This window comes from Equus przewalskii, chromosome 8, assembly GCF_037783145.1.
Source record: "Equus przewalskii isolate Varuska chromosome 8, EquPr2, whole genome shotgun sequence".
Taxonomy (NCBI): Eukaryota; Metazoa; Chordata; class Mammalia; order Perissodactyla; family Equidae; genus Equus; species Equus przewalskii.
The window spans coordinates 67,718,847-67,745,794 of NC_091838.1; the positions used below are offsets into that span (position 1 = coordinate 67,718,847).

The 26,948-nt window shown below is 39.9% G+C and overlaps 2 protein-coding genes across 5 annotated transcripts in view; both read left to right on the forward strand.

Annotated features, from left to right (window-relative positions):
- The window catches only part of FAM91A1 (family with sequence similarity 91 member A1), a 45,213-nt gene extending 29,630 nt beyond the window's left edge, over nucleotides 1–15,583 (forward strand). For both annotated transcript variants that reach the window (XM_070632008.1, XM_070632010.1), the window contains exons 18-24: nucleotides 117–230; nucleotides 4,160–4,232; nucleotides 6,096–6,245; nucleotides 8,320–8,424; nucleotides 8,939–9,062; nucleotides 10,356–10,425; nucleotides 12,656–15,583. In XM_070632008.1, the coding sequence (XP_070488109.1) occupies nucleotides 117–230; nucleotides 4,160–4,232; nucleotides 6,096–6,245; nucleotides 8,320–8,424; nucleotides 8,939–9,062; nucleotides 10,356–10,425; nucleotides 12,656–12,841 (822 nt within the window). In that variant the 3' untranslated portion in view covers nucleotides 12,842–15,583. The remainder of the gene's footprint in view (nucleotides 1–116; nucleotides 231–4,159; nucleotides 4,233–6,095; nucleotides 6,246–8,319; nucleotides 8,425–8,938; nucleotides 9,063–10,355; nucleotides 10,426–12,655) is intronic.
- A 5,457-nt stretch (nucleotides 15,584–21,040) lies between these two features.
- The window catches only part of FER1L6 (fer-1 like family member 6), a 214,977-nt gene continuing 209,069 nt past the window's right edge, over nucleotides 21,041–26,948 (forward strand). Inside the window, exon 1 of one of the 3 annotated variants that reach the window (XM_070632002.1) lies at nucleotides 21,041–21,198. The gene's annotated coding sequence lies outside the window, so the exon portion shown is untranslated. Of the gene's footprint in view, nucleotides 21,199–21,816; nucleotides 21,955–26,948 lie in introns of those variants that run through there. The other 2 variants (XM_070632004.1, XM_070632005.1) reach the window with 2 other exon arrangements.

Consider the following 26,948-nt stretch of genomic DNA (forward strand, 5'->3'; position numbering starts at 1 on the left):
TTCTTAAATTATTTTTGAGGAGGGTAGAAATTGGTAAGCAGTATTATGGATAACCTTCTTAATTTGTTTCTTATTTCTAAATGCTGTGTTGTCTTATATTCATTTCTTTCTCATAGGGTTATGATCGGTTATTAATAACTTCTTGGGGTCATGATCCTGGGGTAGTTCCTACATCAAATGTGCTCACGATGTTGAATGATGCTTTAACACATTCGGCGGTTTTAATTCAGGTAAGTACCTTCTTTGAAACAATCAGTTTTAGATTTTTAAAGATAATAATTTGTCTAACTTTCTGCTGAGTTGCAATCAGATGTCTGTAATTTGAAATTTGTAAAGCTGAAACGTAAGGAATCAGAGATCTGGGTTTAGTCCTGGCCTTTGCCTGGCACTGTGGGAGTAGTAGAAACAACATGGACTTGGAAGGTAGACCCAGCTTGAATTCCAGCCTGCTGCCTAGGTGGCCCTATTTTATTTTTAGTAGTAGCTTTATTGAGATATAATTCACATACCATACAGTTCACTAATTTAAATTGTATAGTTCACTGGTTTTTAGTGTATTCATAGATATCTACAGCCATCACCACACTCAGTTTTACAATGTTTTCCTGTATCGTTCGTTCTAACTCCTCTATTCTACTATTCCCTGCCTCTCCCCAGCCCAGTAACACTAGTGTGCTTGCTGTCTCTCTAGAATGCCTGTTCTGGGCGTTTCATATACACGGAATCATGTATGTGGTCTTTTTGTCACTGGGTTCTTTCACTTAGCAGAATGTTTTCAAGGTTCATCATGTAGCATGTATCAGTTCTGCATTCCTTTTTATGGCCACATAATATTCCCTCGTGGATATACCACATTTTGTTTATCCATTCATGGGTTGATGGACATGTGGGTTGCTTCCACTTTTCAGCTGTTGTAAATAGTAATAATCACTGTGAGAAGTGTTCATGTACAGGTTTTTGTGTGGACATCTTTTCATTTCTTTTGGGTATATGTCTAGGACCAGCAAATGCTGGGTCATGAGGCAACTCTATGTTTAAATTCTTGAAGGAACTGCCAGACTGTTTTCCCAAATTGCTGTACCATTTTATGTTCCCTCCAGCACTTACTATTATCTCTTTTTATTATAACCACCCCAGCGAGTGTGAAGTGGTGTGTGACATTTTGAAGGTACTTCTCTTATACTTAGTTTTCCATGTGTAAGATGGAGATGGTAATATCTATTGTATAACAACAACAACAAAATAATAGTAACAGCTAATGGTGAGGTAAGCCGTTTATAGTCATAGGATTGTTGAGAGAATGAAATGATAAGGCGTGTGTGAAGTGTGCTGTGCACTTTCTGGTACATAATAGGTTCTCAGTAAAGATTTCATTAATTTCATTCAACTCTCAATTGTATGTGCCATATTTTGTGCTAATTAGCGTGCTTATATAAATAAGACATGATCCCTGTCTTCAAGGAACTTAAGTCTGGTGGGAAAAGTTGCATGAGCAGTTAGTTTCAGCTTTTTGCTGAGTGTTGAATAGAATTAAACAGTGGAAGCATTAAGGAGAAGTACCAAGTCCAGCCTTGGGGCAAGGAGAAGGGCTTCAGGGAAGCTCCTTAGAGAAGATGAGACCCAGGCTGAGTATAAAAGGATGATTTAGAAGAGAGCAAGGCCAGGAGAGAGGTCAGCATGAATAACTCTCTTGGCAGAGATTTTTTTCTCTTTCTTTGTGGCTATTTCCCTGGTGCCTAAAACAGAGCCTGGCTCATAGTAGCTGCTCATTGAGTGAGTGTTGAATAATGAATAGGAATGTGAAGTGGGAGCACATGCTGGGCCTGTAAGCTGCTAGGTGTTTTTGAGGGGTGAGTTGCAGTGTGATGGGATGGTGGTTGGAGATGAGTCTGAAGAAATAGGCAGTCCTTGGCGTGTGGTCTTCCTTAACTGTCCTGCTGTAGTGCTTAGACTTCTCCCTAGAGATGGATGGCACCCAGTAAAGGGTGCTGAGCAGGGGATTAACATGGTCAGTTGTGTTTTTGGAAGATCAACCTGGAGACTGTTGAGAATGGTTAGGTGGGGAGAGATACCTGAAGCAAGAAGAACAATTAGGATTCAGTGTAGGAGTCCGGATAAGAGATGAAGACAGCCCAGATCAGGGAATGGTCATAAGAACTGAAAGGAAGAAACAGACTAAAGAATTATTACAAGTATAAAATTAATAGAATCGATCCCATGTCTGAGAAAGCTGTGAGAAGAGGAAGAGAATGGTTCCTGGGGCGTTTGGCTTGTGAAGGTGGAAGAATGGTGATATCACTACGTGAGAGAATACAGGAGGAAGAGCCAGTTTATGGGGGCAGATGATGTGTTGTGTTTTGGGCTTGTTGAGGATAAGGTACCTGTGGGACATTTGGGTGGAGGAGATATCTAGTAGGTAATTGAAAATATTCTGAAATTCAAATGAGAGATTGAACAGGAGAGATTGACTTGTGTGTCAGCGTCAGCACAGAGATGGTAGTTGAAACCATGAGAGAGGATGCATTAAAGAGGAAAATGTGCAGTAGGGGTGGTGGTGGGAGAGAGCGTAATAGAGTGGGTCAGACATCGGCTGAAATCAGACTGCTTAAATTCAGATCTTGATCCCACCGCTTGTAGTAATCTTGGGCAAGTCATATATCCTCCTTCAACTTCAGGGACTTCTCCTGAAAACTGGAGGTAATAAAATTTTCTATCTTTATAAAGTTGTTGAAAAGAATGACTGAGAAGATCATCCACGTGAAATGCATAGTTCTGTGTTTAGCACATAGGAAGATCTCAAAAAATCCTAGCTGTGCGGCAGTGGTGGTAATAGAGTGAAAGGAGTCTTTAAGTGTTTGTTAAGGAGTTTTACTTTTGCTTAAAAAAAATGCCTCCTTTATTATATTTTATGGGAAAAATTCACTTTGTTGGAACTTAAAACAAGATTTTGATTAAAATCATGCTTTTATTATAACTATCTTTTTTAGCGTTTAAATCATAAACGTATCAATGGAATAGAAGTGAGCTGTCAGAAACATATTCAAGTTGTCATATGAACCAACTAAATGAGTGTAATTTTTCTCTGAAATTTTTTCTTTTATGTCACAGTATCTTGAATTTGAATAATGTCTCTTTTAAAGGGGAAAAAATGTGTAGATCCCCAGTGTTAATTTAAATTTTCTATTATAATGATACTAAACGCATATGAACATAAGATTAAATTGTTCATGCTTATTATTCTTACACACCTGTAAAACCAAAAGATTTAGGGCTTTAAATACAAAAATCTTTAACAAAATTGGGATGAATGACATTAATTGTGGTGGATCAAACTAAATTATTTGTAACATTCTTGTGGGGTGGTTAGCCTCGTAGATTTTTTTTTTAATTTAATTTTTAAATTGATAGTACATTCACGTGATTTGAAATAAAACACTTCGAAGATGCACAGAGAAAAGTATCATGCCCTTCCAACACTGTCTACCCAGCTCCCACTCCCCGTCTTTCCTGCATGTCAGATAACCACATTTTTTAGTTTCTCCTGTGCTTTCTAGAGTTTGCTTATCCATATACAAGCAGTCACACACTGATATGCCGAGGCTTTTTCCGCTTAGCAGTTGGAGGTCTTTCCATTTCAGTTTGTAGAGAACTTCCTCTTCCTTTTTTGCAGCTACATTCACAGTGCGCAGCTTAATTTATTTAACCAGTCCCCTGCTGATGGACATTCTGGTTGTTTCCAGTTACACATAATGATAATGTTAGAGCAGGTAATTTTGCATCTATGTCCTCCAGTGCAGGTCTTTGAGTCTTGCGCTCCTAGTCCATGGTATGCTGGGTGATGAACTACAGCCAACCCTTGGGCGAGTGCACTTGATCTCATTCAGTCTTCGCATGGCTAACACCTGAGTTACCTGTTAAATCAGACTCCTTTCTTTTCGTTAGTTCATGCACTCAGTTTGAAACACATTGCCTTATAGGTTAGTATGCACTTAAGATTGTCTTTGCTTGCTGGAGAAAACTAGAGAATTGTTGACAGCATTTTGATGGAGTATTAATGTAGAATATACCATCACATGGCACAATATTTATTGTTTGAGTATCTGTTACTGGAAATACAGGTTTTTCATATACCTTTCAACTTGTGTTTCTTCCTGTTTAGGGCCATGGTTTGCATGGGATAGGAGAAACTGTCCACATACCATTCCCATTTGATGAAACAGAACTACAAGGAGGTACCTTACTTTTGAATTGTATCCTTTCGACCTCCCTATCTTAATCTTTGTCAACAATTTGGTGGAAACATAGCAGGAAGTGAATTCTAAAATTTTTAAGTTCTAGGGTCTTACCATTCTGCTTTTAAAGAGTTTTGGCAAAAGGTAGTTACCTATTGTGCCTTTTCCCATACAGAGCAGATAGAATAAGACTCATTTAGGATGTTTGAAGAAATACTAGTCTGCCTGGGAGATGAAGAGGATAAGTAGCTATCTGCCTAGATGGAAGACTGGGTCTCTATATGTTTAGCCTTTTAGTTTCCTTTTACTGTTGATTTATTTGGAGGTTGGAGCAGAAGGCAAGTCACAAGGAAGATTTTATTCTTAGAAAGTTGATTTTTTTCCCAATGTTACATACTGTTTTTTTCAGGAGCTTTTTTAGGTAATTTAGAAATGGATGTGAATGAGCATTGTATTACTTTACAGTTACAGAGCACTTACATGTATTTCCTGTTTGAGCATTTGTTTTTGCTGTTAAATTTTATTTTTGCTATTAGAGAGGATTTGAGTGGATTGCAGAGTTTAAGCTAAATTAAGCTAGTTAGAATCAAGGGGGAATGCCCTGTTTAATGTTCTGTCTTTCTAGAATTTGATGTGAGCCGTGTACAGTTGATGAAAGATGCTCAAAGAATTTCTATAAAAGCCAATTCATTCTTCCTTTTGTCTAATATAGAAGATACCTTTTCTCTGTTGAATATTAAGAAGGTATATGTAATCAAAAGGAAAAGACTGTGCAATTAAAACTTACATCTATTTATGTACTACTTGCGCTTCCCACTCCATGCCACCTGCTGTTGTGTAATCTATTTTTCTGGTTCTTAGAGCCATGTTGCTTGGGTTTTTAGAGAGAGCAGTGAATGGTTCAAGTAATTTAACTTAGGTTAATTCATAGAAGAGCTTACTGTTCTTCCAAAGCGTTAGTCAATACTGTCCCCTCCCCCCTCTCCCTTTCCCTCTTCCTTTTATAAAAAGGAAAATTTTTATAAATATCTTTCTCCTTTTCACATGGCTAGACTGCAAAAGCCTCGTTTGAAATTAAGTGCTCTTTTGGCTATTGTGAATAAATGTGTACAAAATTTGGAGAAGAGAGTTTTCTCTTCCGAAAAACAGCCCCTATTCAGAAATAAGTACTTCTTTGCAACTAAACTTTGCTGTTTCATCCTCTCATACTCTATACATTCTATGGAAAAAATGTTCACCTGAAGATATAGGATAGTGACAATAGGATCTTAAAATTTATAAAATCTCAACAACAGATTGATAGATCTCCTGCCTTGGGAGATGATTGTGTGAATTATGAAGAAGAGGAGTCTTCGTATTTGTGTATAGAGCATCTTTCTCTTTTATAAGATCACATATTTATGAGAACTTGAGCTGATGTTTAAATAGTTTATTAGGGATATATTTTCAAGTACATTGTTAGCTTTAGTTTTAATAAGAATAATTTTACTTTTCTTAAATTTTTAAAAACTTTACTGTGTATTTAGTACATTTCCTGGTAGAAACCCACCAACTAAGCATTTGAGGCAGAAGAGAACACAAAGAGAAGTCTAGAGAATTTGCCACTGACTGGCTCTGTTTGCTTACTTAGCAGGTAATTTGTTCTGATAAGCAGATGCCTCCTGAAGGCTGTAAATATGTTACAGTGTACTCCATCCTTTTACATTCACAGATGTTTCTTCACTGGAATCAGTCTTGATAGATTAAAGTATAAAAGTAGTTCTAAGAATTGTTTAATAAAAGAAAAGGATGTTTAAGCTTTTGGTGTTGTGTTATTTTATAGAACTTTTTACTCATAATGTGATGTCAACTCTTTGTTCTTAGAGTTTACTCGTGTCAATATGGGTGTTCATCAGGCGCTGCAAATATTAAGGAACAAAGTGGACTTGCAGCATTTTTGTGGATATGTCACCATGCTGAATGCTTCTAGCCAGCTTGCAAACAGAAAACTCAGTGATGCTTCCGATGAGAGAGGTTAGCCGATAGTTGGGTTCTTTTCATTAATCGGTCATTTGTCTGCTCTTGTCCATAATGGGCCTTTTAATAAGTATTTTCTAGGGAACATTTTTATATATTTAGAATAATAATTAAAGTATCGAGTGTATCACAATCTTAACATTTAAAAAGCAGAGAGACCTTTGTGAAGATGTCGAATTATTTAATACTTTAATGTTTTTTCCACTGGAGGATGAGAAAATATTCTGTGACATGAGTTGGACAAATAGCAGTTGTTCAAATGGAGAAAATATCAAGTGCATGACTAAAGAAGTGACCTGGGACTGGAATACAGAACGGTTATTGGTTTTAGCCCTTTCCTGTCATGTCTATATTTATAGGCTTTAATTCAAAAATCACCCTTTGTGGGGTGATGGTTTCAAAACTTTAGATTCTTTGTAAAAATGTTTCTAAAATAGAATGAACAGTTTTTCCCTTTCAGACTTCCTTTTTCTGTCAAAGGCCCCGTTGTCTCAGTTGCGCAGGCCGAAAATTGTATCTTTGTCTCGTCCTCCTCCTTTTCCACTCTGTCCAGTTAGTTTCCAAGTTCTGTGAATTAGACTTTAGAAATGCCTCTCGTATCCATTTCTTCCCTTCTCTCTTCTTTTTTAATTCCCTAGAACTGCCCTTCTAGTCTGAGTCTTGATACTTTGAAGGTGTATTATTACAACCATTTCCTGCCTAGCCTTCCTGGCCTCATTCTTCTTCTGTCTCCACCCTATCTTGCTTATTGACAACAGCTGATTTTCTTTGCGTACCTTTTTCATTCTTTTTAATTAAAAAATTCATTTTCAAATCACCTTCTCATGCTTACAGATTGTTTCTGCTCTGGCAGTTTTGGCTTGTGTGTAGCTTTGGTTGCCATGGTGCCAGCTCTGGTCTGTGACTCTAGGAAACCTTTCAATTCAAGTGTCTGTCATTGCTTGATATGTTCCTTCTGCCTCTTCGTTTGAAGTCCTGAGACACTGTGATTGATCACTGGCCATCCAGTGGGTTGGATTGGCTCCCTTTGGGTTAGGTATCCACTCCTGGTCCATTTGCCTTTGGCCAGGGAGTGGGGTAGCTTTCAACAGTGACTGCCAGGTATCACGGACCTTTTCCAGAGGAGAGGAGTATAGGTTAGGCAGTCATTTCCATGCATGTCTGCTACAGCTGTCATGTTTTATTTCATTCCTTCCACAAACATTTATGGAATACCTGCTGAGGTGCTGGAGATACTTAAATTAGTAAGACCTGAGGAATAAAACCCTACAACAAGAGACAAGCAAGTAAATCAGCCTACTGTGTAGTGTTAAAAGACTGCATGCAGTAGGAGAGAGAAGGCATATCTCAGCCCAGTTGAGCTATCAGAGAAGGCCTCTTAGAGAAGGTAAAGTTTGAACTGAATTTTGAAAAATGAGGAGTTAACTACACAGAGATGATTGTTGTTTATTTGGAGGGTAGCAGCCTTTCTGGCAGAGGGAATCAGGCAATAGAGTAGCTCATCTTGGCCCCAAGAAAGGATTTGTTGAGCAGTAGTAGATGAGAATAGTGAAGTCGGTAGATCCAGCAGATCTTGGAGGATCTTATATGCTGAAAGATACAGGGAGTCAAACGAATTATGAAGAGGAATGACGTAATCAGACTGCATATTTCCATGGGGGTAGAAATGACTTGAGTAATCATCTTAGTGAAAGTCTAAACTTGTGTTCTGCCTTTGAATCCTTGTTTCTTTAGGCCAGGGTTTCACAACCTCAGCACTGTTTATGTTCTGAGCTGAATAATTCTTTTGGTGTGGGGGCTGCCCTATGTATTGTAGGGTGTTCAGCATCCCTAGATACCAGTAGCACCCCTCTCCCCGTTCATGACACTCGAACATGTCTCCAAACGTTGCCAGTGTTCCTTGGGGGACAAAATTGCCCCCCAGTTGAAAACCACTGCTTTAGGCTAAAGACTAGTCATTGTTTTCCAGTGTCATTTCTGTTGCCTGACGTCTTTTATGTTAGGACTGATTTATTGACAACTTATGCCAACTGCTACAATTCTAATACTGTGTCTGTCCTTTAATTATCAGGAGAACCTGATTTGGCCTCTGGCTCGGATGTGAATGGGAGTACAGAGTCATTTGAAATGGTCATTGAAGAAGCAGCTATAGATTCAGCAACAAAGCAAAACTCTGGTCAAGTTTTAGAAATTATTTGCAACCTTAGACTAATTTTTGAGTTTTAATTCTTTTGTTCGGTCATTTGTCTACTCTTGTCCATAATGGGCCTTTTAATAAGTATTTTCTAGGGAACATTTTTATATATTTAGAATAATAATTAAAGTATTATAAAAATATTACCTGAGAATAGTGACAAGTTTCAGGTTTCCTGTGTTAAATATTTTGGCTACATAATTCTCTAATCTTATAGCTGTCTTGCAATACCTTTTTTTGGGTAAGAGACCACTTTGAGCATCTGATGACAGCTATGTACCTTCTCCCCAGAAGCGTGTACGTACTCAGAAAACAGTCTTTCCTGTTTCAGAGATTCACTGACCCCCTCTGAGGCCTCTCCCCTGCTACCCCCTTGATGGATGTCAGTGGGGCTGGGAGGAATCTGTGAGATTATCTGGACCACAGTTAAGAAACTCTGGTCAGTCGTAATATATATGAATATATGTACTTAATGACTCTGTATATCCTTTTGTAGTTGCCACAACAGAAGCAGATTGGGTTCCTCTGGAGCTGTGCTTTGGAATTCCACTGTTTAGTTCTGAATTAAACCGGAAAGTTTGTAGAAAAATTGCTACACATGGTCTTTGCAGAAAAGAGAGGTAAGGGTTTATATTCATTGTTATCTTTTCATCTGTGAGATTTTTAAGCTCTCAGTAATAGTTGCTATATCTTACTTTCTTTTATTCCACACATGAACATGGTAATTGCCTTGCGTATATTAGTTGATTGAGTGATGATTGCTAGTTTAAGGGTTTTGCTATATTTTTCAGAATTAAACTTTAGTTCCTCAGAAATTAGGCACATGCAGATATTTGGGGCACATTTTGGTTAATCATAATTTTATTTACTTAGTTACCCAGATTTGGTGAGGGTATGGTAAAATGGGCATGCTTATGAGAATATGAACCTCGTTTTTTTAATATGTAAATGTCTATAGAAAATTTCTCCTGTGTACTTCTCTTAACATGCTGAATTATGTTATGTTAATAGTGATTATCTCTGTGGTAGAATTATGGCTGACTTTCTAAATTTTCTTCAATTTCCACGTTTCCTAAAATGAGCATGTATTACATATCAGAGATGATGTGTAGGTTTCATCTCATATGCCAACTCTGATCCATTGAGGGCAGCTGATAAATGGCAGGGTTGTAAAGGTTCTGAGACTCTTGGTTAGCAGAAAAGACTATCATTGAATGTGATTCTCATGGTGGCTGCCTTGGAGAGAGAATATTCTCAGGTCTTCTTGACTTTAGAAAAACAAAGTTGAATAATAAGTAATTCATTTAATTGGCTTAATGTAACGTATATCAGGAGATTAAAAGTCCTTAATTGACAAATAATTTTAACAACTATCCTCTGAAAATAAAATAACAAACCTGAATAAAAAGTAAAAATACTACATACACTTTAAAGATTGCTGCTATAATTGTTACCAATTTACTATTTCAAAAATATTTAATTTAGGTGGGTTGATGAATGTTAAATCTTTCAGACTTTTTATCAGGATGTGTTTTAAACTTAACTTGGGTATTTGAAGTTTGTATTATAAGTGCCATCCCTCAAAGTGCCCACATTTTTATTTTACAAGTTTTCTTTCACTTAACATTTATATTTGCTAATAGTTTAAGCTTTTTTTTAAATGGTAACTTTTTGATTTTGGTTATATGTGATATTTTATTTCAAAATGGTCTTTTTGTGCACTGTTAGCCTGTATTATTAAAACAGGCAGAAATTTCATTGATGAGAACACTGAAATTGTTTAAAAATTTTTTTGTGATTAATCAGGGTATATATACATATATAAATTCATTTAAATTGCTAAAATTAAACTTCTGTAAAATATTAGTTCTTGTCTATATGTTTGTTTTAAACTTTTCCTCTCTTTTTTTCAGCCTTCAAAACCTCTTACATTCCAGTAGAAAACTCTCTCTACAAGTCCTTAACTTTGTTCACTCATTCCAGGTAACAAAGCCCACAATATCCAGTGGTGTTTGTCTAGAGCTTATAGTATGTAGAATGCGTCCATGTTTGTTCTGAGTCTCCACAGCAGTAAGACATGAAATAAGCATTCATTTTAATTTATAAATGAAGATGCTGAGATGCAGGAAGTTAATTGACTTGCACACGATTTCGCTAGCCGGGTCTTCAGGGTCTAGAGCTTGCACTCTTTGTTTTGTGCCAGGGCTTCATTCAACAGAGATGTGTTAAGCATCTGCTGTGGGCCATGCACCATGCTGGGTGCTGATTCTTGGGTCTGATACACTTCCATTAATAACTGCAATGTTGGGGCCGGCGCGGTGGCGCAGCAAAGTTCACACGTTCCGCTTCTCGGCGGCCCGGGGTTCACCAGTTCGGATCCCGGGTGCGGACATGGCCCCGCTTGGCAAAAGCCATGCTGTGGTAGGCGTCCCACATATAAAGTGGAGGAAGATGGGCACGGATGTTAGCTCAGGGCCAGTCTTCCTCAGCAAAAAGGGGAGGATTGGCAGTAGTTAGCTCAGGGCTAATCTTCCTCAAAAAAATAAATAAATAAAATAACCGCAGTGCTTCTCCATTGCTGAGAGGGGCGTGTCGGTTGTGGTAGTGAAAGCCAGTGCTCTGGACATTTTGTTTTCCCCCCAAGCAAGGAAAGGATACTCTAGACTTGATTTGTAGATGAACTTTTAGAATGAAATATTTCTATTCAAAATATCTAATCCAACATTATGAAATCAATATTTTAGAGTTTTGTTTCATTCATTCTTTGAATAAATACTTGAGTGTACTCTATGCCAACTCTTTATGGGGTGCTGGGGAAATGATGATATCTAAGACGCTAATGGAGTTTATGGTGCTGTGTGAGATGATTGTCAAGTGAACATTAAACTATGTAAGTAATTAGAGATTTCAGTAAGTGCTGTGAAGGAGCCAAACTCCTTCAAACCTGATGGAATCCAAAGATGGACCTAATTTAAATAGATAGAGATGCTCTATAAGCTGAAACCTAAAGGATGGAAAAGAGTATTCCAGGCAGAGCTTAGTACGTGTCAGGAGAGCACTTGGTGTCCAAGGAAACAGAAGAAGGCCGGTGTGGCTGAAGCCCCCTGAGAGGGGCAGTGGCAAGAGGCGAGGCTGAAGAGGAGGGCAGGGCATATTGAAGTGTATATACATCAAAGGGTAGTGAAGAATTTGTATTTTATGCTGAGTGCAAAGAGAAGCTATAAAGACAGGGAATGACATTACTTCTGATTGTTTTAAAGGATTGGTTACTATTTAGAGAACAGATTAAAGAGAGACGAGCATAGAAGCAAGATCAGTTCGGAGGCTATTATAATAGCCCAAGTGAGAGACGTTGATAGCTGAGCACCCTTTTTCATTAAAAAAAAATTGCATGCATCTATAAGAACGGTATGTTTATTACACGTATATGCTGCTATATCAATAAATTATATATAGTATAAAACATATCCCCAAATAGAGGTTTTATAAGGCTGCAATAAGTGGGTATAGGATTTCTAAAATTCCCTCAGTACTGTACCCTACTTTGGAGTGAGTACCCCACTTTGGAGACCACTGGCATAGACTATGGTGAATGACTAAAGTGAAGTAATTTGGGTGTTGGGGTAGATTGATAGCACTTGGTGATGAATTAAATATGAAGAAAAGATTGAGGGTGTGGTGAGGAAAAGAAGAATCACGAATGGTCCTCATATTTCTTGACTAGCTTGATGTGTGGCGTGGAGTAGGGAAGGCTGGACGGGAGCAGCTGGGGGACACTGAGAGTTCGCTTATGGACGTGCTGAGTGTGGAGTGCAGGGAGAGACCCCAAGAGCAGCCGTCAGATGGGTGGATGTTTGAGCCTGGAGTTCTGGGGAGAGGACTGTGCTGAATGTGTGAATCTGAGAGCCTTGGCAGTGCATGGTGCCTGTTGTTGTGAGGGTTTTTGGAGATTATCTAAAAATTAACTTTTCTTATCCCCTAGTCTCTTAGCCTGTTATTTCTATCTGTTTCATAGTCCGACTTGTATGAGTCATTTTTGCGTCGGTTAACACCTGTCATTAATTATTTGGGTGTGTGAGGTAGGTCTTTGCATCTCCTGTGGTGCTCTGCGTTCCGTGAGTGTTGCTCAGTGTGGGTCTGTTTCTCATTAGCTCTGTTAAGTCGTTTGGTGAAGTGTTGAATACAGAATTTTTCTCGTTTCTTGATTTTTTAGGAAGGTGCTTCAACACTGGATATTCACGCAGAGGCCAGTTTTTCAAGTTTGCTTTCACAGTCGTCTTACGCCGACATGGGGGTCCCACTTCCTGCCAAAAACTTAATATTTAAAGACGGCGTCTTATCAGAATGGAGTGGACGGTCGCCTTCCGCGCTTCTCACTGCTAATCTCCATTTGCAATAATTTGGTTACACCATTTGTTGTTCACACTTCCTGCCTTTTTTCTTTCTTAACGTTAGCTTTATAGTGCCAGCCACTAAAAAGCATCCTGCTGCTGCAGTGCAATTCCTGCTTCACTGATGTTCAGAGTTTGGGAAACTTGTCATGTTTTCTGAAGTTTTCCTCATGATTGCACCTCCAATGCAACAAAGAGCTTTTTAGCAGCCTGCACTGTATTTTTTACCTTGAGACAATCTGCATTTCTTTTGTAAAACTGAGGGTATACTTTATAGGCTTTATGATGACTGTTATGTTTATAAGCAGTCACTATGAATATTGCAATGGTAATTTTATATGTTAGTTTATCAAACATAAATCTTGTTTAATTTTATATTTTGTTACCTACTCTTTAGGGGATCATGGGAAGAGATGGAACTCTTCCTCTGAAAAGGCTTCTTGATACTTAAAGTAGCAAAACTATAAAACAGTAAACATCCAGTATTGAGAGATGCTATGATGGGGCATTAAAAATTCCTGTGGATGTCTGTAAATTATGTATATCAGTTGAACATTGTTGAAGGTATAGTTACGTATAACAACCTTGATTTATAATGTCTTAACTCAGACTATGACGATACATTGACATCTCATAAGAAGCTTTGGAAAACATTCTATTTTTAAACAACGTTTATATGTGGACTTCTGTTGTCACTCACTTTGGGCTTTATATTTTCATAGAGTCTTTATGGAAAAATAGAATTTATTTTCCATTCTCGTAGCTGTGGCTGCTGCACGTTTTCACCCCGATTTATTTTTTGTTTAGTAGCTTTACCAATGAATTGTTACAAAATTGAATTTGATGTTTTCAAACCAAGGATTGTGATTTTTAGGTTAGAATTACATATTAGAGGCATTAAGGCTGTGTCTTCTGATCAAAACACTTTAGTCATAAACCTACTTTGAAGACATATTCTTAGGCAATCTGGATCTCAAATTCATGTGAATGGTTTTGGAGGAAATGATAAAGAAAAATTGAGTAATTTCAAAATGTTTCTTGAGCCATTGATGATTTTAGTATCTCAAATGTTAATTAGAATAATTGGAATTTTTAGAATTTTCAAGTTACCTTTCTCTGAAAGTTTGTGAGGTGTTATAGGTTAGTTTAGCTCTTCTCGTAGGATAATGGTTTGCTAGTTTAAAACTATAACCAAGCTAACTGGTCAGAGAACATGTATCTAAAACACTTAGAAAGCATTAGAAAATTTGGGAATATTATAACCTGAACATTTTTGCTGATAATTTTTGTTATTTATAGAACTGATATTTGTGTATTTAACATACTTCTGGAAGTATATGCCTTTCTTAAAACTGTTAACATAACCATGCATTCAATACCATACTATAGAATTGAATATTTTGGAGCAGGTCGCCTGTGGCACAGTCAGTGCTGTGTTTGGGGTAAATGCAGTAACGTTTAGTTTTCTACTTTGTCTTGTATGAAGTAGAAACCAAGTGTATGTTATACGTGTTTGTCTATAAAAGGAAAAATATATACTAATATTAAATTTCTTATGACTGTGAATCACTCATTTATTTTTCCAATAATTGGTATTGTACATTCCTAGTGCTATTAGGTATGTATGTAACTTTTACAGTTTTTCAACTGAAAGTTGTAAGGATTTCCTTTGATCAAAGCTCTTTAATCTCATTTTCCTTTGCTTTGTGTGAATTAACTGTAGTTATTTTATTTATTCCTGTCTTAACAATCTAAGCCTACTGTAATGACATGTACACTAATAAAGAATCAAATATTTGTAGCTGTTGGCCGTGAGCCCAGTTGTTGGTGAATTTAAAACTTAAAATTTGGGAGTGATTTGCTGCCGTGTTCCCTTTGAGAGATAATGGAGGAAGGAATAGAACCTAATAATGATCCTGAGTTTTAGGGAAAGTACTGAGAAAACATGTGGTCAACTCTGGTTTCTCATGCGAACGAGGAAAGATTCTGATTCCCAGCTGCAGAACTCTCATACTTTGAAGGAGGGAGAATCTGTGTTTTCAGAGCTGTTAACAAAGTGTGAAAGCTGCTTTTGTGCTTTGCTTTATGAATTTGGCTTTGTTTCATTCATACGTTAACTCATGTAAAGATGCATCTCTTAAATCTTGTAAGTGTTGATCCAGTTCAACACAAAGGTAAATTTAAAACATATATTTTATTAATTGCCAAAGAAGATTTACTTATAAAAGAATTTTTATCCAGTTTTTTGCTGATGTTTCAAGTAATTTCATTTGGCTTTGTGCTACCTCCCCTCTCTTTTAGCCCCTTAATGTAACTTAAACCATGGCAAACATTCTTTAGAAACCAAGGGAAAAAAATATCAAAAAGGACACAGAATTTAGCATGGTACAATTTCACTTCTCAAGTTGGTCTAAAGAAATGCAGCTTTATGTCATTAAAAAAAATTTGATCATCTGATTTCCTTGATTCTTTTTAAATATGTAATCAGATGATTTTGTATTTGGGGGGAGGAATCTTGGTTTCTTTTACTTAATGTTTTCAATTTTCTCTGCCATTCATGTTTCTCTTTTATGTTCAGTGTTTCAAATACAGTTTGTATTTAAAGATTTTAAAGTACCAAAACTGTCACTGAGTACAGTGGATTGTTTTCTGGTATGTTAATATTATACAATGAAATGTATAAAGTGTTGTCAATTTGATTATTGACACATAATATGTTTACAAATAAACTGTGGTGTTGATCAAGTTAACTGCGAAAATGTATATAATCTTCTGTAAGTTGCTTTCTTAATTTTAGGTACAGCCATGCTTTCAGTGCTGTGGCTTTGCTATATGTTTTTTCAAAACAGCCTTTTTGTTTTATAATAATTTCAGATTTGTAGAAAAGTTACAAAGATAGTCTAGAGATATTCCCTGTACCCTTCCCTGGGCGTGCCCTAATTTTAACATCTTACGTTAACTGTGGTACATTCGTCAAAACTTAGAAAAAGTACAGACTTTATTTGGTTTCTCCAGGATCCAGTCAAGGGTACCACATTGCATTTACTTAGTTGTTAGTGCCTCCTCAGTCTGCTGCAATCTCTGATGGTTTCTCAGTCTTTCATGACCGTGACTCTATGAGGAGTGACTAGTTGGTTATTTTGTAGGGTGTCCCTCAGCGTGGGTTTGTCTGATGTTTTCTCGTGATTAGATTTGAGGGTGTGCTTTCCCAGGAAGGATAGCACAGAGGCGATGTGCCCTTCCACACCATAGCATATTGTGGGTATGGTGCATGATGTCAGTAGGCATTACCGGTGTGATGTTCCTTCATTGGTTGAGGTGTCTGGTAGATTTTTCCACTGTAAAGTTACCATTTTTCCAATTTCCATACTCTTTTTTTTTTTTTTTAAATGAATCACTAAGTCTAGCCCCACACTCAAGGGGAGGGGGCAGTATCTATATATATTGTTCAGTTTTTCTTTTTTTTGTGAGGAAGATTGTTGCTGAGCTAACGTCTGTGCCATTCTTCCTCTTTTTTGTACGTGGGATGCTGCCGCAGCATGGCTGGCCGCCGAAGCAGAGCCTGCGAACTTAACCACTGTGCCACCATGCCGGCCCTCAGAGTTTTTCTTAAACGTTTGTTCCTTTCTCCTATTCATTTATATTAGTTGGTGATCATGGCTACTTATTTTATCCTTTGGGTTAAAATCCACTACTGTTCTTAGTTATTTTGTTGTGCAAGTTGTCTCAGCTTTGGCTGTTGGGAGCTCTTTGAGGTTGATTCCTAAATCCTTTTGACATGCCCTCATCTTTTTTTTAAAGACCATATTCTTCCTTTCTAGCACTACAAGTATTATCTGGACACCAACCCTACAATGAGCTATTTCTCCAAGGAGCCCTGGTTCCTTTTCTTGGAGAACAGTATTTAGAAACCAAGATCCGGGTGTTGGGTATGCTTGCTGCTACTGCTTCTGTGCCTTTTCAGTGAAACAGGCTAGGAGATAGAAATATGTATACTAGCCAACATACAGGTACACATCTCTGTAATTATTTCTAGATCTATCTATCTGTATATAGTTAAATTGACTCTCCTCCAGCACCGCAAGGTTCTAATTCTGCCTCTGCTTGCTTGTAACTTCTGTCTCAGAGAGAAACCTGGCTCCTTTTATCTAGAATTTATTTACTTATTTGTTTAACCCTAGAATACTTACAGAGTAGCTTCAGAGTTAAGGTGCACCCCTGGGAGAAACAAATTGACCAACTAGAGTATAGTGTTTAAGTATTTTTTTTTGTCATTAGCCTTAGGGTATCCACTCAAAACACTATTTTCCAAAGTAACTTCGTTCACCTCCGTTTATTCCCCACTCCCTTCATTGAGATTATGTCATACATTTGTAAACAGATTCATCTGTCACACTCTGCATTCCATCTGGGATCTCTTGACATCCCACTTGATTTTTTCATAGAGTAAATTTCGCTCTGTCTGGGCTTTGACAAAAGTATAGTCATGTGTCTGCCATCTCAGTAGCATACAGAACGACAGTTCTATCACCTTGAACATTCCCTTTTGTGCTCAACCCCTCACCCCACCCCTCGAAATCACTTATCTGTTTTCCCTTTTTTTTTTTTTTTTGAGGAAGATTAGCCGTGAGCTGACATCCACTGACAATCTTCTTTTTGCTGAGGAAGATTGGCCATGAGCTGACATCTGTGCCCATCTTCCTCTGTTTTGTATGTGGGATGCTGCCACAGCATGGCTCAATAAGTGGCGTGTATGTCCATGCCCCGGATCCAAACAGAGCACACGAACTTAACCCCTACACCACCGGGCCAGCCTCACTAATCTGTTTTGCATTCCTCTAACTTTGCTTTTTCCATCATGTCATAGAAGTAGTGGAATTGTACAGTTTGTGGCCTTTTGAGTCTGGCCTCTTGCATAGCAAACTGTGTTTTAAATTCATCCATGTTGTATGAAACAGTAGCTCGTTGCTTTCTGCTGCTGAGTACTTCATTGTATGGCTGTATCAAGGTTTATTATTTAACATTGATGAACAGGTTTTTAATATAAACATAATGCATTTTGCTTGGGTAAATACCTAGGAGTCAGATTGCTGAGTCATTTGGTAAATGTGTATTTAACTTTATAAGAAACTGCCAAACTGTTTTCCAGAGGTCATGTGCTGTTTTGCATTCCCCCTGCGATAGAGGAGAGTTCCTGTGGCAGTGGTATCTCGTGTGGTTGAGATAGTCATTTCCCGAATGAAAAGTGATTGAGCATTTTGCATATGCTTATTTGCCATCCATATATCTTCTTTGGTCAAGTGTCTTTTCAACACTTGCCCATATTTCAAAAGTTGGGTTTTATTGTTGCATTTTAAGAGTTCAGTATATATTCTGAATACCAGTCTTTTATCGGATATGTGTTTTGCAAATATTTTCTCCCAGTCTGGCTTGTCTGTTCGTTCTCTTAATAGTATCTTAAAGAACAAAAGATTTTACTTTTGATAAAGTCTAGTTTATTAGTTTTTTTCTTTTATAGATTATGTTTTTGATGCTGTTATCTAAAGACTCATCACCAAATCCAAAGTCTTGCAGATTTTCCCTGTTTTCTTCTGAAAGGTACAATTATAGTTCTGTTTTTAGGTCTTCGACCCATTTTGAGCTAATTTTAATATATGGTGTGACATGTGTTGAGATTTATTTTTGCATATGGACATCTAGTTGATAAGGCACCATTTCTTGAAAAGACTATTTTTTGTTTATTGAATTGCCATTGCACCTTTATCAGAAATCAGTTGATGAATCTTCAGAGACAAAGTAGATTGGTGGTTGGCTGCGGGGGAAATGGGGAGTGTCTGCAAGTGGACATATAACATCTTTTTGGAGTGCTGCAAATGTTCTGAAATTGGATTGTGGGGATGGTTGTACAACTCTAAGTCTACCAAAAAAATTATTGTACACTTAACTTTATCATATGTAAAATTATACTTCAATAAAGCTGTTTTAAAAAACTACTTTTATATGCATACATGTACATAGACAAAAAGAGACTACTTCCCCTGCCACTGGATTATTTAAGGCAAAATGTGGATACTATATAATTTATTCCATAAATAATTCAAACTCATTCTTAACTCTGAACTCCTGGAAGCAATGGTCTCCCTAAGTCAGAAACAACACAAATGTCCCCACCAAACCATCGCTACTGACACGTGACACTGGAATTAGGGGCAGAGGAAATTAGGCAGGAGAACGAAATGTAAAAAGTAGTCACATTTAGAAGGATGGGGAATATGATTTTTCAGATGATATGTTTGAATACCAGGAGAGTGCAAAGGGGTCAACTGAAATGTTAGAAACAAAAAGAAACTTCAGTAAGTGGCTTTCTTATCTATAATCAACAGACAGTTATGTTGTTGATATGATGAAAGAGCTTTATTAATAGCAAAATAATATATATATATATATATATAAGGAAAAAATCTTTCTTAATCCAAAAGCCTCAGTAGGTAACTAGGTGTATACAATCACCCATCCATCCATAAATACAAGTCAATAAAGTGAGAGAATCTGGTAAGAAGCTTAATGGGAAATCTGCAAGATAGTCTTGAAAACTTTAAATCCCTTGTGAAGGACAGAAAAACTTGAAGATCCTACATTTTGTACATCCTACAAAAACAGAAAATCCTCCGTTGTTCTTGGATAGCATCCCTCAACACTGTCAAGTCTCCCTAAATCAGTTATGAATTAAGTGCAATTTTCTTTAGAATGCCAACAAGTTTTTATTTTTTTTTTCCTTGAAACTTTGGAACTTGACAAAATGATTGTAAAGCTCAGCCTGGAAGAAGAAACAGTGAAAAACCGAGGGGAAAAAAAATCCTAGAAAGACTCTCCTTAGCAGGTATATTCAAACATACTGTAACCTAGTGTAGTGAACAGTGTGGTACTAATTAGATGCAGACAGCTCAGGAGTGAGGAAAATGTCAAGCACGATTTCACTGCTCAGGGATGAACACTGGGAGCATTGTGGTGTGTTTCTTCGTAGCGTTTTTTTGCACTTATTCCATACACACGTACTTATAAAAACAAACAGGGACACAAACAGCTGCAACAATTTGGCACCATACTCTACAAGAAGCTTGGTCTCTTGCTTTTTCCACTTAACGTCACCTAGTTAGAACTTTTTCACCTATAAATTCTCTGAAAATGTACTTTTAATGTCAGTAAGAATTTCCTCATTGATATATCATCGATATACCAATAAATTGTCTTAAAAAGTCGTGGGGAAAAAAAACTGGTGGTTTCTTAATGCCAATTGAATAAAATGAAAGTTATACTTTTAAAATAAAGTCCACGAATGAGGGGCCCATTTGCTCAAGCCAAAAATCTCCCAGTGGAAGTATGATGAATGAACTTCAGTCCTAAATAAGTCGCAAGAGGCCCACTCAGGTTCAATTCATCAGGTGCATGATTTTTCTCAGTGTGTGAGAAAAAGGACAAGAGCTTTGCAAACTACCAAATCTACTTTAAACTACTTTGTTGTTTTGTCTGTTTTGCGCATGAGAAAAAACAATGAATAGTTTTCGTTTTCCAGACAGGCATCTACTTACTCCCAAGCAGGATTATCAAGTTGAAATTTATTTTTCAACCATTCCTGCTGTATTTTGAACACCAACATTGAATTCCAGAAGACCAAAAGGGGCACGGTTGCCTGATCAAACGTTTCTGTTTTGTTTTGTTTTCTTTTTGTGAGAAAGATTAGCTCTGAGCTAGCATCCACTCCCAATCCTCCTTTTTTTTTTTTTTTTTTTTTTGCTGAGGAAGATTGTCCCTGAGCTAATATCCATGCTCATCTTCCTCTATTTTATGTGGGATGCTGCCACAGCATGGCTTGATAAGCAGTGCTAGGTCTGTGCCTGGGGTCCAAACCTGTGAACCCGGGGCTGCCAAAACGAAGCATGCGAACTTAACCACCGTGCCACAGGGCCGGCCTCTAAACATTCTTTTTTTAACCTTATCTCTCAGTGTTGTTATTGCTGGTATTTAAAAAGTCACAGTCCAGTCCCTGGAGGGTTGGCATCAGGAGGTGGACACAGTGCTGGTGTTTATGTTTAAAGCTCGGGTTGGGCTGTTGAGGGCCTGAGTGGCTTGGGTAGCTTCCATTTCTTCTGCAGGCTTCTCTCTTCCGGGAGGTGGCAGTATTTCACTTTTTAATCCTCCTTTCTCCTAGGAAACCTCGACTTGCGTGAGGAGAGCACAGGTGTTTGTTCAGAAGGTGAGCAGACTTTGTTTCCAGTTCTCCGTCTTTACGCACCGCCCCCAGGCTTAACGGGTGGTTGCGTTCACCTGGACAACCACTCGGAACAGAACATCAGGACTTACTACGGTAGGTTGATGACGAATAAATGTCCAGGGGAAAGGGTCTCATGCTGGGAGTGCCTGTGTGTAGGATAACACAGAAACATTCTCAGAAATCCCCTTGTTGAATGTATTTGGGTGGCAATGGTTGACGTGGGCCGTTTTCCTGGTCTGCCCGGCTCTCCTGGCCCCTTCTTCCTACCTGCTTGCCCAGAAATCAGTAAACAGGTGCACGTTAAGCCTTGCTCGCTGGACACTGCAAATTACTATCTTTCCCCCAGAGAGAGACTTAGAAGAATAAAAGGATTTTAGCAAGTCATGAACAATGTATGAAAATAGCGGAGAAAAGAGGCTTTAAACTTCATTCTGCACCCCGTCCTCGCGAAGCCCACAGGCTCTCCCAATATGCCCACAGTGGCCCTGGGCTCAGCGTCACACACTGAGGGCTGCTGCTTCGTTTTGTATTTGAACTTATGTATCTGTGTGAGGTGAAGTGGTAGTGACATCTCTGATGTCTTGTTTTTTTTTTCCTTCAATTTTTTTTTTAAAGATTTTATTTATTTTTTTCCTTCTTCTCCCCAAAGCCCCCCAATACATAGTGGTATATTCTTCGTTGTGGGTCCTTCTAGCTGTGGCATGTGGGACGCTGCCTCAGCGTGGTTTGATGAGCAGTGCCATGTCCGCGCCCAGGATTCGAACCAAGGAAACACTGGGCCGCCTGCAGCGGAGCATGCGAACTTAACCACTCGGCCAGGGGCCCAGGCCCTGATGTCTTGTTTTTAAGGTATAACTTAAAGGTTTGGTTTTCAGGAGGAGTTAAGTCAAAATGAGACATGGAGACAAAGGTTTTGGTGCAAAAAGCTTATTTGAGAGGTGACCCCAGGAAGCACATTGCAGGTGGGGAGAAGGAGAGAGAAAGGCTATTAAGGGGTAGGTTAATGACAGGGTTAATGCTGTGGGCAATCGCAGCTCCTTTCCAAAGAGGACCCTCTGAGAGACTGTAGGACCCTCCTGAGTGATGTCCCACTGATGGATGGGGAAGCTGCGGATTGTTTCTGACCCCCGTCCCTCACTGGTTGTGGGTTGCTCCTGTGGGTGTTAACTTCCTGGCCCTTTGCTCTGTCTTGCCAGTGAGCACACTCCCAGGGCAGACGAGATGTTCAGGTGGAGAGACACCGTGCTTGGGGCAGGAAGGCAGCAGCATACAGGAGCTGAAGCTGCAGGTGACCTGTGGGGTGGAGCAAGGGAATACCGAGGGGCTCATGGCTCTGAGTGTGTCGCTGGAGAAAGACATGTGTGGTTTTTACTTGGCCCTTGCACAGAGCCCCTCGGTTGGGAGCTTCACAAGAGGGAGATGTCCAGGGCTATGGCTGCAAGTTGGCTCTCTTCTTGGCCTGCCCGAAGGAGGGGTCAACTGGCCCCCACACCCAGAGCCTAGCACAGGGGAACTGGCAACTTCCAGCAAAAGTGACGGAAATCCAGCTCCTTCTCCCTCCTCTGCTTCACTCTTCATGTCTCTGTCGTTCTCTCCTTCCAAAGGCAAAATCTGGTTTTCCCCTAAGCTTGAGCAGAAGTCAGGAGGAGAAAGCGCTTGGCTCAGTTTGAGTCACTGCACGCATCACCGCGGCCAGAGGAATGGGGCAATCTGATTGGCTACCCTGGGTCATGAGGTCCTGTGATTGACAGCCTCACCAGGCCACCGGAATCACTGAAGGGTCGTTCTGAGCAGGCGGAAAAACTATGCCCACTGCAACGTCAATTTGCATGGTGCTTTAAGAAGCGCCTTTATAGGGACCTGTGAGATGGTGTGATATCTGACGAGGAAAGTGAGGCTCAGGCGACTGGGCAGAGGTCATACAAACTTCAGTGATGGAGGAAGTTTACAAGAGTGACCGGTGATGTCAGGAGCTTGTGGGGAACTGTGAAGCATAACAGGGAGTGCTTTTCTGCAGACGTGAGATTCTGGCTCGCTCCGGTAGCTATCCCGCAGAAATGGTTCCCTCTGATCTACCCAGAGATGGTGGGCGTATCCATGGCATCCTGGACCCTGGTCCAGGCAGAGAAGCCCCTGCAGAAGCTTGGCTCTCTAGAGACGCTGGGGGACTGCTCCTCTTAAGGCCTGACTCCAGGTACCCGCCATATGTCTTTTTCTCCTCCGGGGTGCTGCCAAGGCCCAGGCCTGGTGGTAGCCAACGATTCATGGAGGTAGAGGTAGGGGAGGGGGCGTCTGGCTCTGCTGGTGCTAAGTTGCCCTGTAAGCTGTCCATAAACTGTGTGGTGTGCAGGTGGGGTTGCCTGGTTTACTTTCCACTCACTTCTGCCATTTCAGTTTTCCTCATTCAAGGCTGCCCTGGAGGATGAGGTTAATTAACTTGATTCCTCCTGGATAGCCACAAGAAAAATAAAAAACAATTGCCACCATTTGCTGGGCTCCTACAAGGGGTCTGGTCACAATTCCAATGTTACCAGCAAGCCATCCTCGGGACACCACCTGAGTATCTTATAATTCAACTCAATTCTGACACTGTCTACCCCGAGATAGTGTCAGATCCCACAGATTAAGGGCTCAGTCCGACAAGTCTTCCCCGCACCCCACCCCACTTCAGACACCAACAGCAAGTCCAGGTTATCCCCTGTGCTTCTGACCAACAGGCTATAGATCGGAGGTTCCAATGACCCCCCTCCTTGGGTTCGATTAATTTGCTAGAGCAGCATACAGAACTCAGAGAAACATTTTACTCACTAGATTGCTGGTTTATTATAAAAGGCTATAACTCAGGAACAGCCAGACGGAAGAGAAGCACAGGGCAAGGTATGGGGAAAGGGCACGGGGCTTCCACGCCCTCTCCAGTCATGTCACTCTCCCCAAATCACCACGTATTCTCCAACCTGGAAGCTCTCTAAACCCCATCCTTTTGGGTTTTTATGGAGGCTTCCTTACCCAGGCACAATTGATTAAATCATTGGCCATTGGTGATTGACTCCATCCCCAGCCCCCTCCCCTCCCAGGAGGTCTGAGGGCGAGACTGGAAGTTCCAACTCTCTAAACACGTGGTTGTTTCCTCTGGTGGCCAGCCTCCGTCTTTAGCTAATGTAGGAACATTCCAAAAGACACAACGATCACTCTCATCACTTAGGAAATTCCAAGGGCCTTTCAGAACTCTGTGCAAGAAACATGGATAAAGACCAAATACATATTTCTTATTACAAATCACAATATCGCCGCCAGGCACTGTTCTACTCACAAATGTTACTTTATTAATGCGGGTTGGGTGTGTTTACGGGAGACGGAAGAGGCCCGCAGTGGGATCTGCACCTGGTGCTTCAGCCAAGTTATTCTACAAAAGGCTGGGAAAAAATAAGTCACAGTTAGGTTCAAAGAGAGAGATTCATTCTCCAGTCAGACAGTTCAATACAATCTTCTGTGTTCTCTTAAGACCCTTTCCAAGTGATTGCTGAGGAGATTTTGAAATGCTTTGGAGCATTAAGCAGAAGAGAGGGGGCTGTGCCATGCTGATAGGGTCACCCAGGATGAGCCCACAAGTGCAGGAGGCACTGAAGATGGACATCAAACAGCTCTTGGAGTGTCATCCCTGTCTATCTCGTGTCCCTCAGGCAGCCTAGCCATCATCAACACTTGACTCAGCCATGCAGATTATCACAAGGATGGGAGTCATTTATGGGCCCTGTCATCTTGGGCAGCTGACTTGCCCTCTTTGAGCCTTAATTTCTACATCAACAAAGTGTAAAATACTACTTATCTCACACACAGATGTGAAAACATAAAGCTGTCAAGTATTTTTCATAACATTTAAAAAATGAAGCCCATTCTTCACTTTCCCCATCCTCCCAGGTCTAGACGCTGACCCTGGAGCATCAAGTTTTCTCAAAGGAAACCAAGACCAGCTCACCCTCGTCTTTCTGGGTCACCAGAGGCGTGTATTCTATGTCACTACACCGGCTCACTTTTCTCTTAATATGTTGGCTCCTCAATATACTGATCTTATGTTTTGTGGGATTATAGAAACACAGCTTAGATCTAGAAATGTCCCAAGGGTCCATTAGACACCTAGACTGTCTCCCCTGGAGATCTCAACTGCTGCTGGGGTTTCAGAGTTGCAGGGGATTCTGTCTCTAGGACCTTCTGGCAGAGACAGGGGTGACTGCGCATGTCAGAGATGATGCTAGGAACCTCTGGTCACAGAGGAGGTTGGAGCTCACAGTCCAGCAAGACTCGGGCTGACATGGAAAGGATGTTGGGTGTCCTGGGGCCTTGCCAGGAGAAAGGACCACTGACTCAAGACTATTCCTCAAAACTTACAGATAAGGGGCCTGAGACCCAGAGAGTGAGTGTGAAGCCAAGCAGAGCAGAGAAAGGAAATGGAGAGAGGAGAGCAGAGGAGAGGAGAAGGGGGAGAGGAAAGGGGAGATGGGAGAGAGAGAGAGATTTTGCATCCTGACATCCTGACAATGGTTCCTGTCGGTGAGGTCACCGGACTTGCTCTCGTGGTTCCTGCAGCTCTTCTGCAATTCTCTGAGATAACTCCAGCATCCTTCAGTGAAGCCTCATTTTGGTGTAAGCTTCTGATTAGGTCTAAGTCTCTTGTAACTGAGAGGATCCTGCTTAACACCCTAGAGGTGTGGAAGGGAGACTCTCCTAGAACACCAGCCCCTGTCCCCAATCACTACCCTAATTCAGTGTACTTTCCTTTGAACCTAGATGTGTTGTCATCACAATCCTTCTTAACACAGTGCTCCAAATAATTGGAGTTGGCAATAACTGAAACATATTTGTCATCCCTGACGTAGGGACCATACTTAAGTTATCAATTTTTTTCTTTGCAACAACCCTGTGACAGTTGCATCCTTACTCCACAAAGGGGAAAACTGATGTCAAAGTGGGTCTGTGAGTTGCCTAAGGTGACACAGCTGGTACGTGCCCAACCTGACCTGTGTGGTCATCAAACACAGGTTGTTCCGCCATGCCCCACTGAAGGTCTGTGGAATGTCACAGAAGCAGGGCTTCAAGCTTCATGAAGCGTCAAAGCTTCAAGCTGGAGCTTCAGCACCATGACCTAGTGGGACTCCATTTCCTGCTCAGTGAAAGAGATTATTCCAAGGACAGTAGCTTTGGAAATGCTGCTGTCACGAAGCCCCAGGCGGAAGATGGCCAAGGAAGACAGTTTGGTGACCGGTCCACAAGAAATGTAAATGTGTCATAGGAGCCTTAGTCACAAATACAACCTGTCTGTCTGCAAATATCTTTGCCTGGAGAAGAGGGTTCTTAAATTCTTAATTCCCTGCAGGAGCACCGAGAGACCTATGTATAGCCCCGTACTTGTTTATCTCTTATACATCTTTAACTAACATTTCGTTATTTTTGTTGTTAAAATTAAGGTGTTCTTCTCTCACCCCCTCCACAAAATAGCACTATCCTGTAAGGACTTAAGCAGATGATTTCGTTTTCCTTGGGAACAAATGTACCCAATAAATATATTCTGTGCAGCCATTGTTTCTTTTTAAAATCCAAGTGAAAATCCAAAGGAATGAACATCTTCAAAGCTAAAATGACTTTATATGTTTTGGTGGATTTTATGAGTCATTTTATGAAGACATGCAGTGTATCCCATAAGGGTTGGTTTTGGAAAATAGACTGCATTCGAATGAGAATTTGAGTGACAGTCAGATATTCGGGGCAATGTATTAATGATCCTCACGTTGGTCTAAGAAAAAATTTGAAAGACATTTAGTTGGGCTGATTTGCATGTAGTCTGGAAT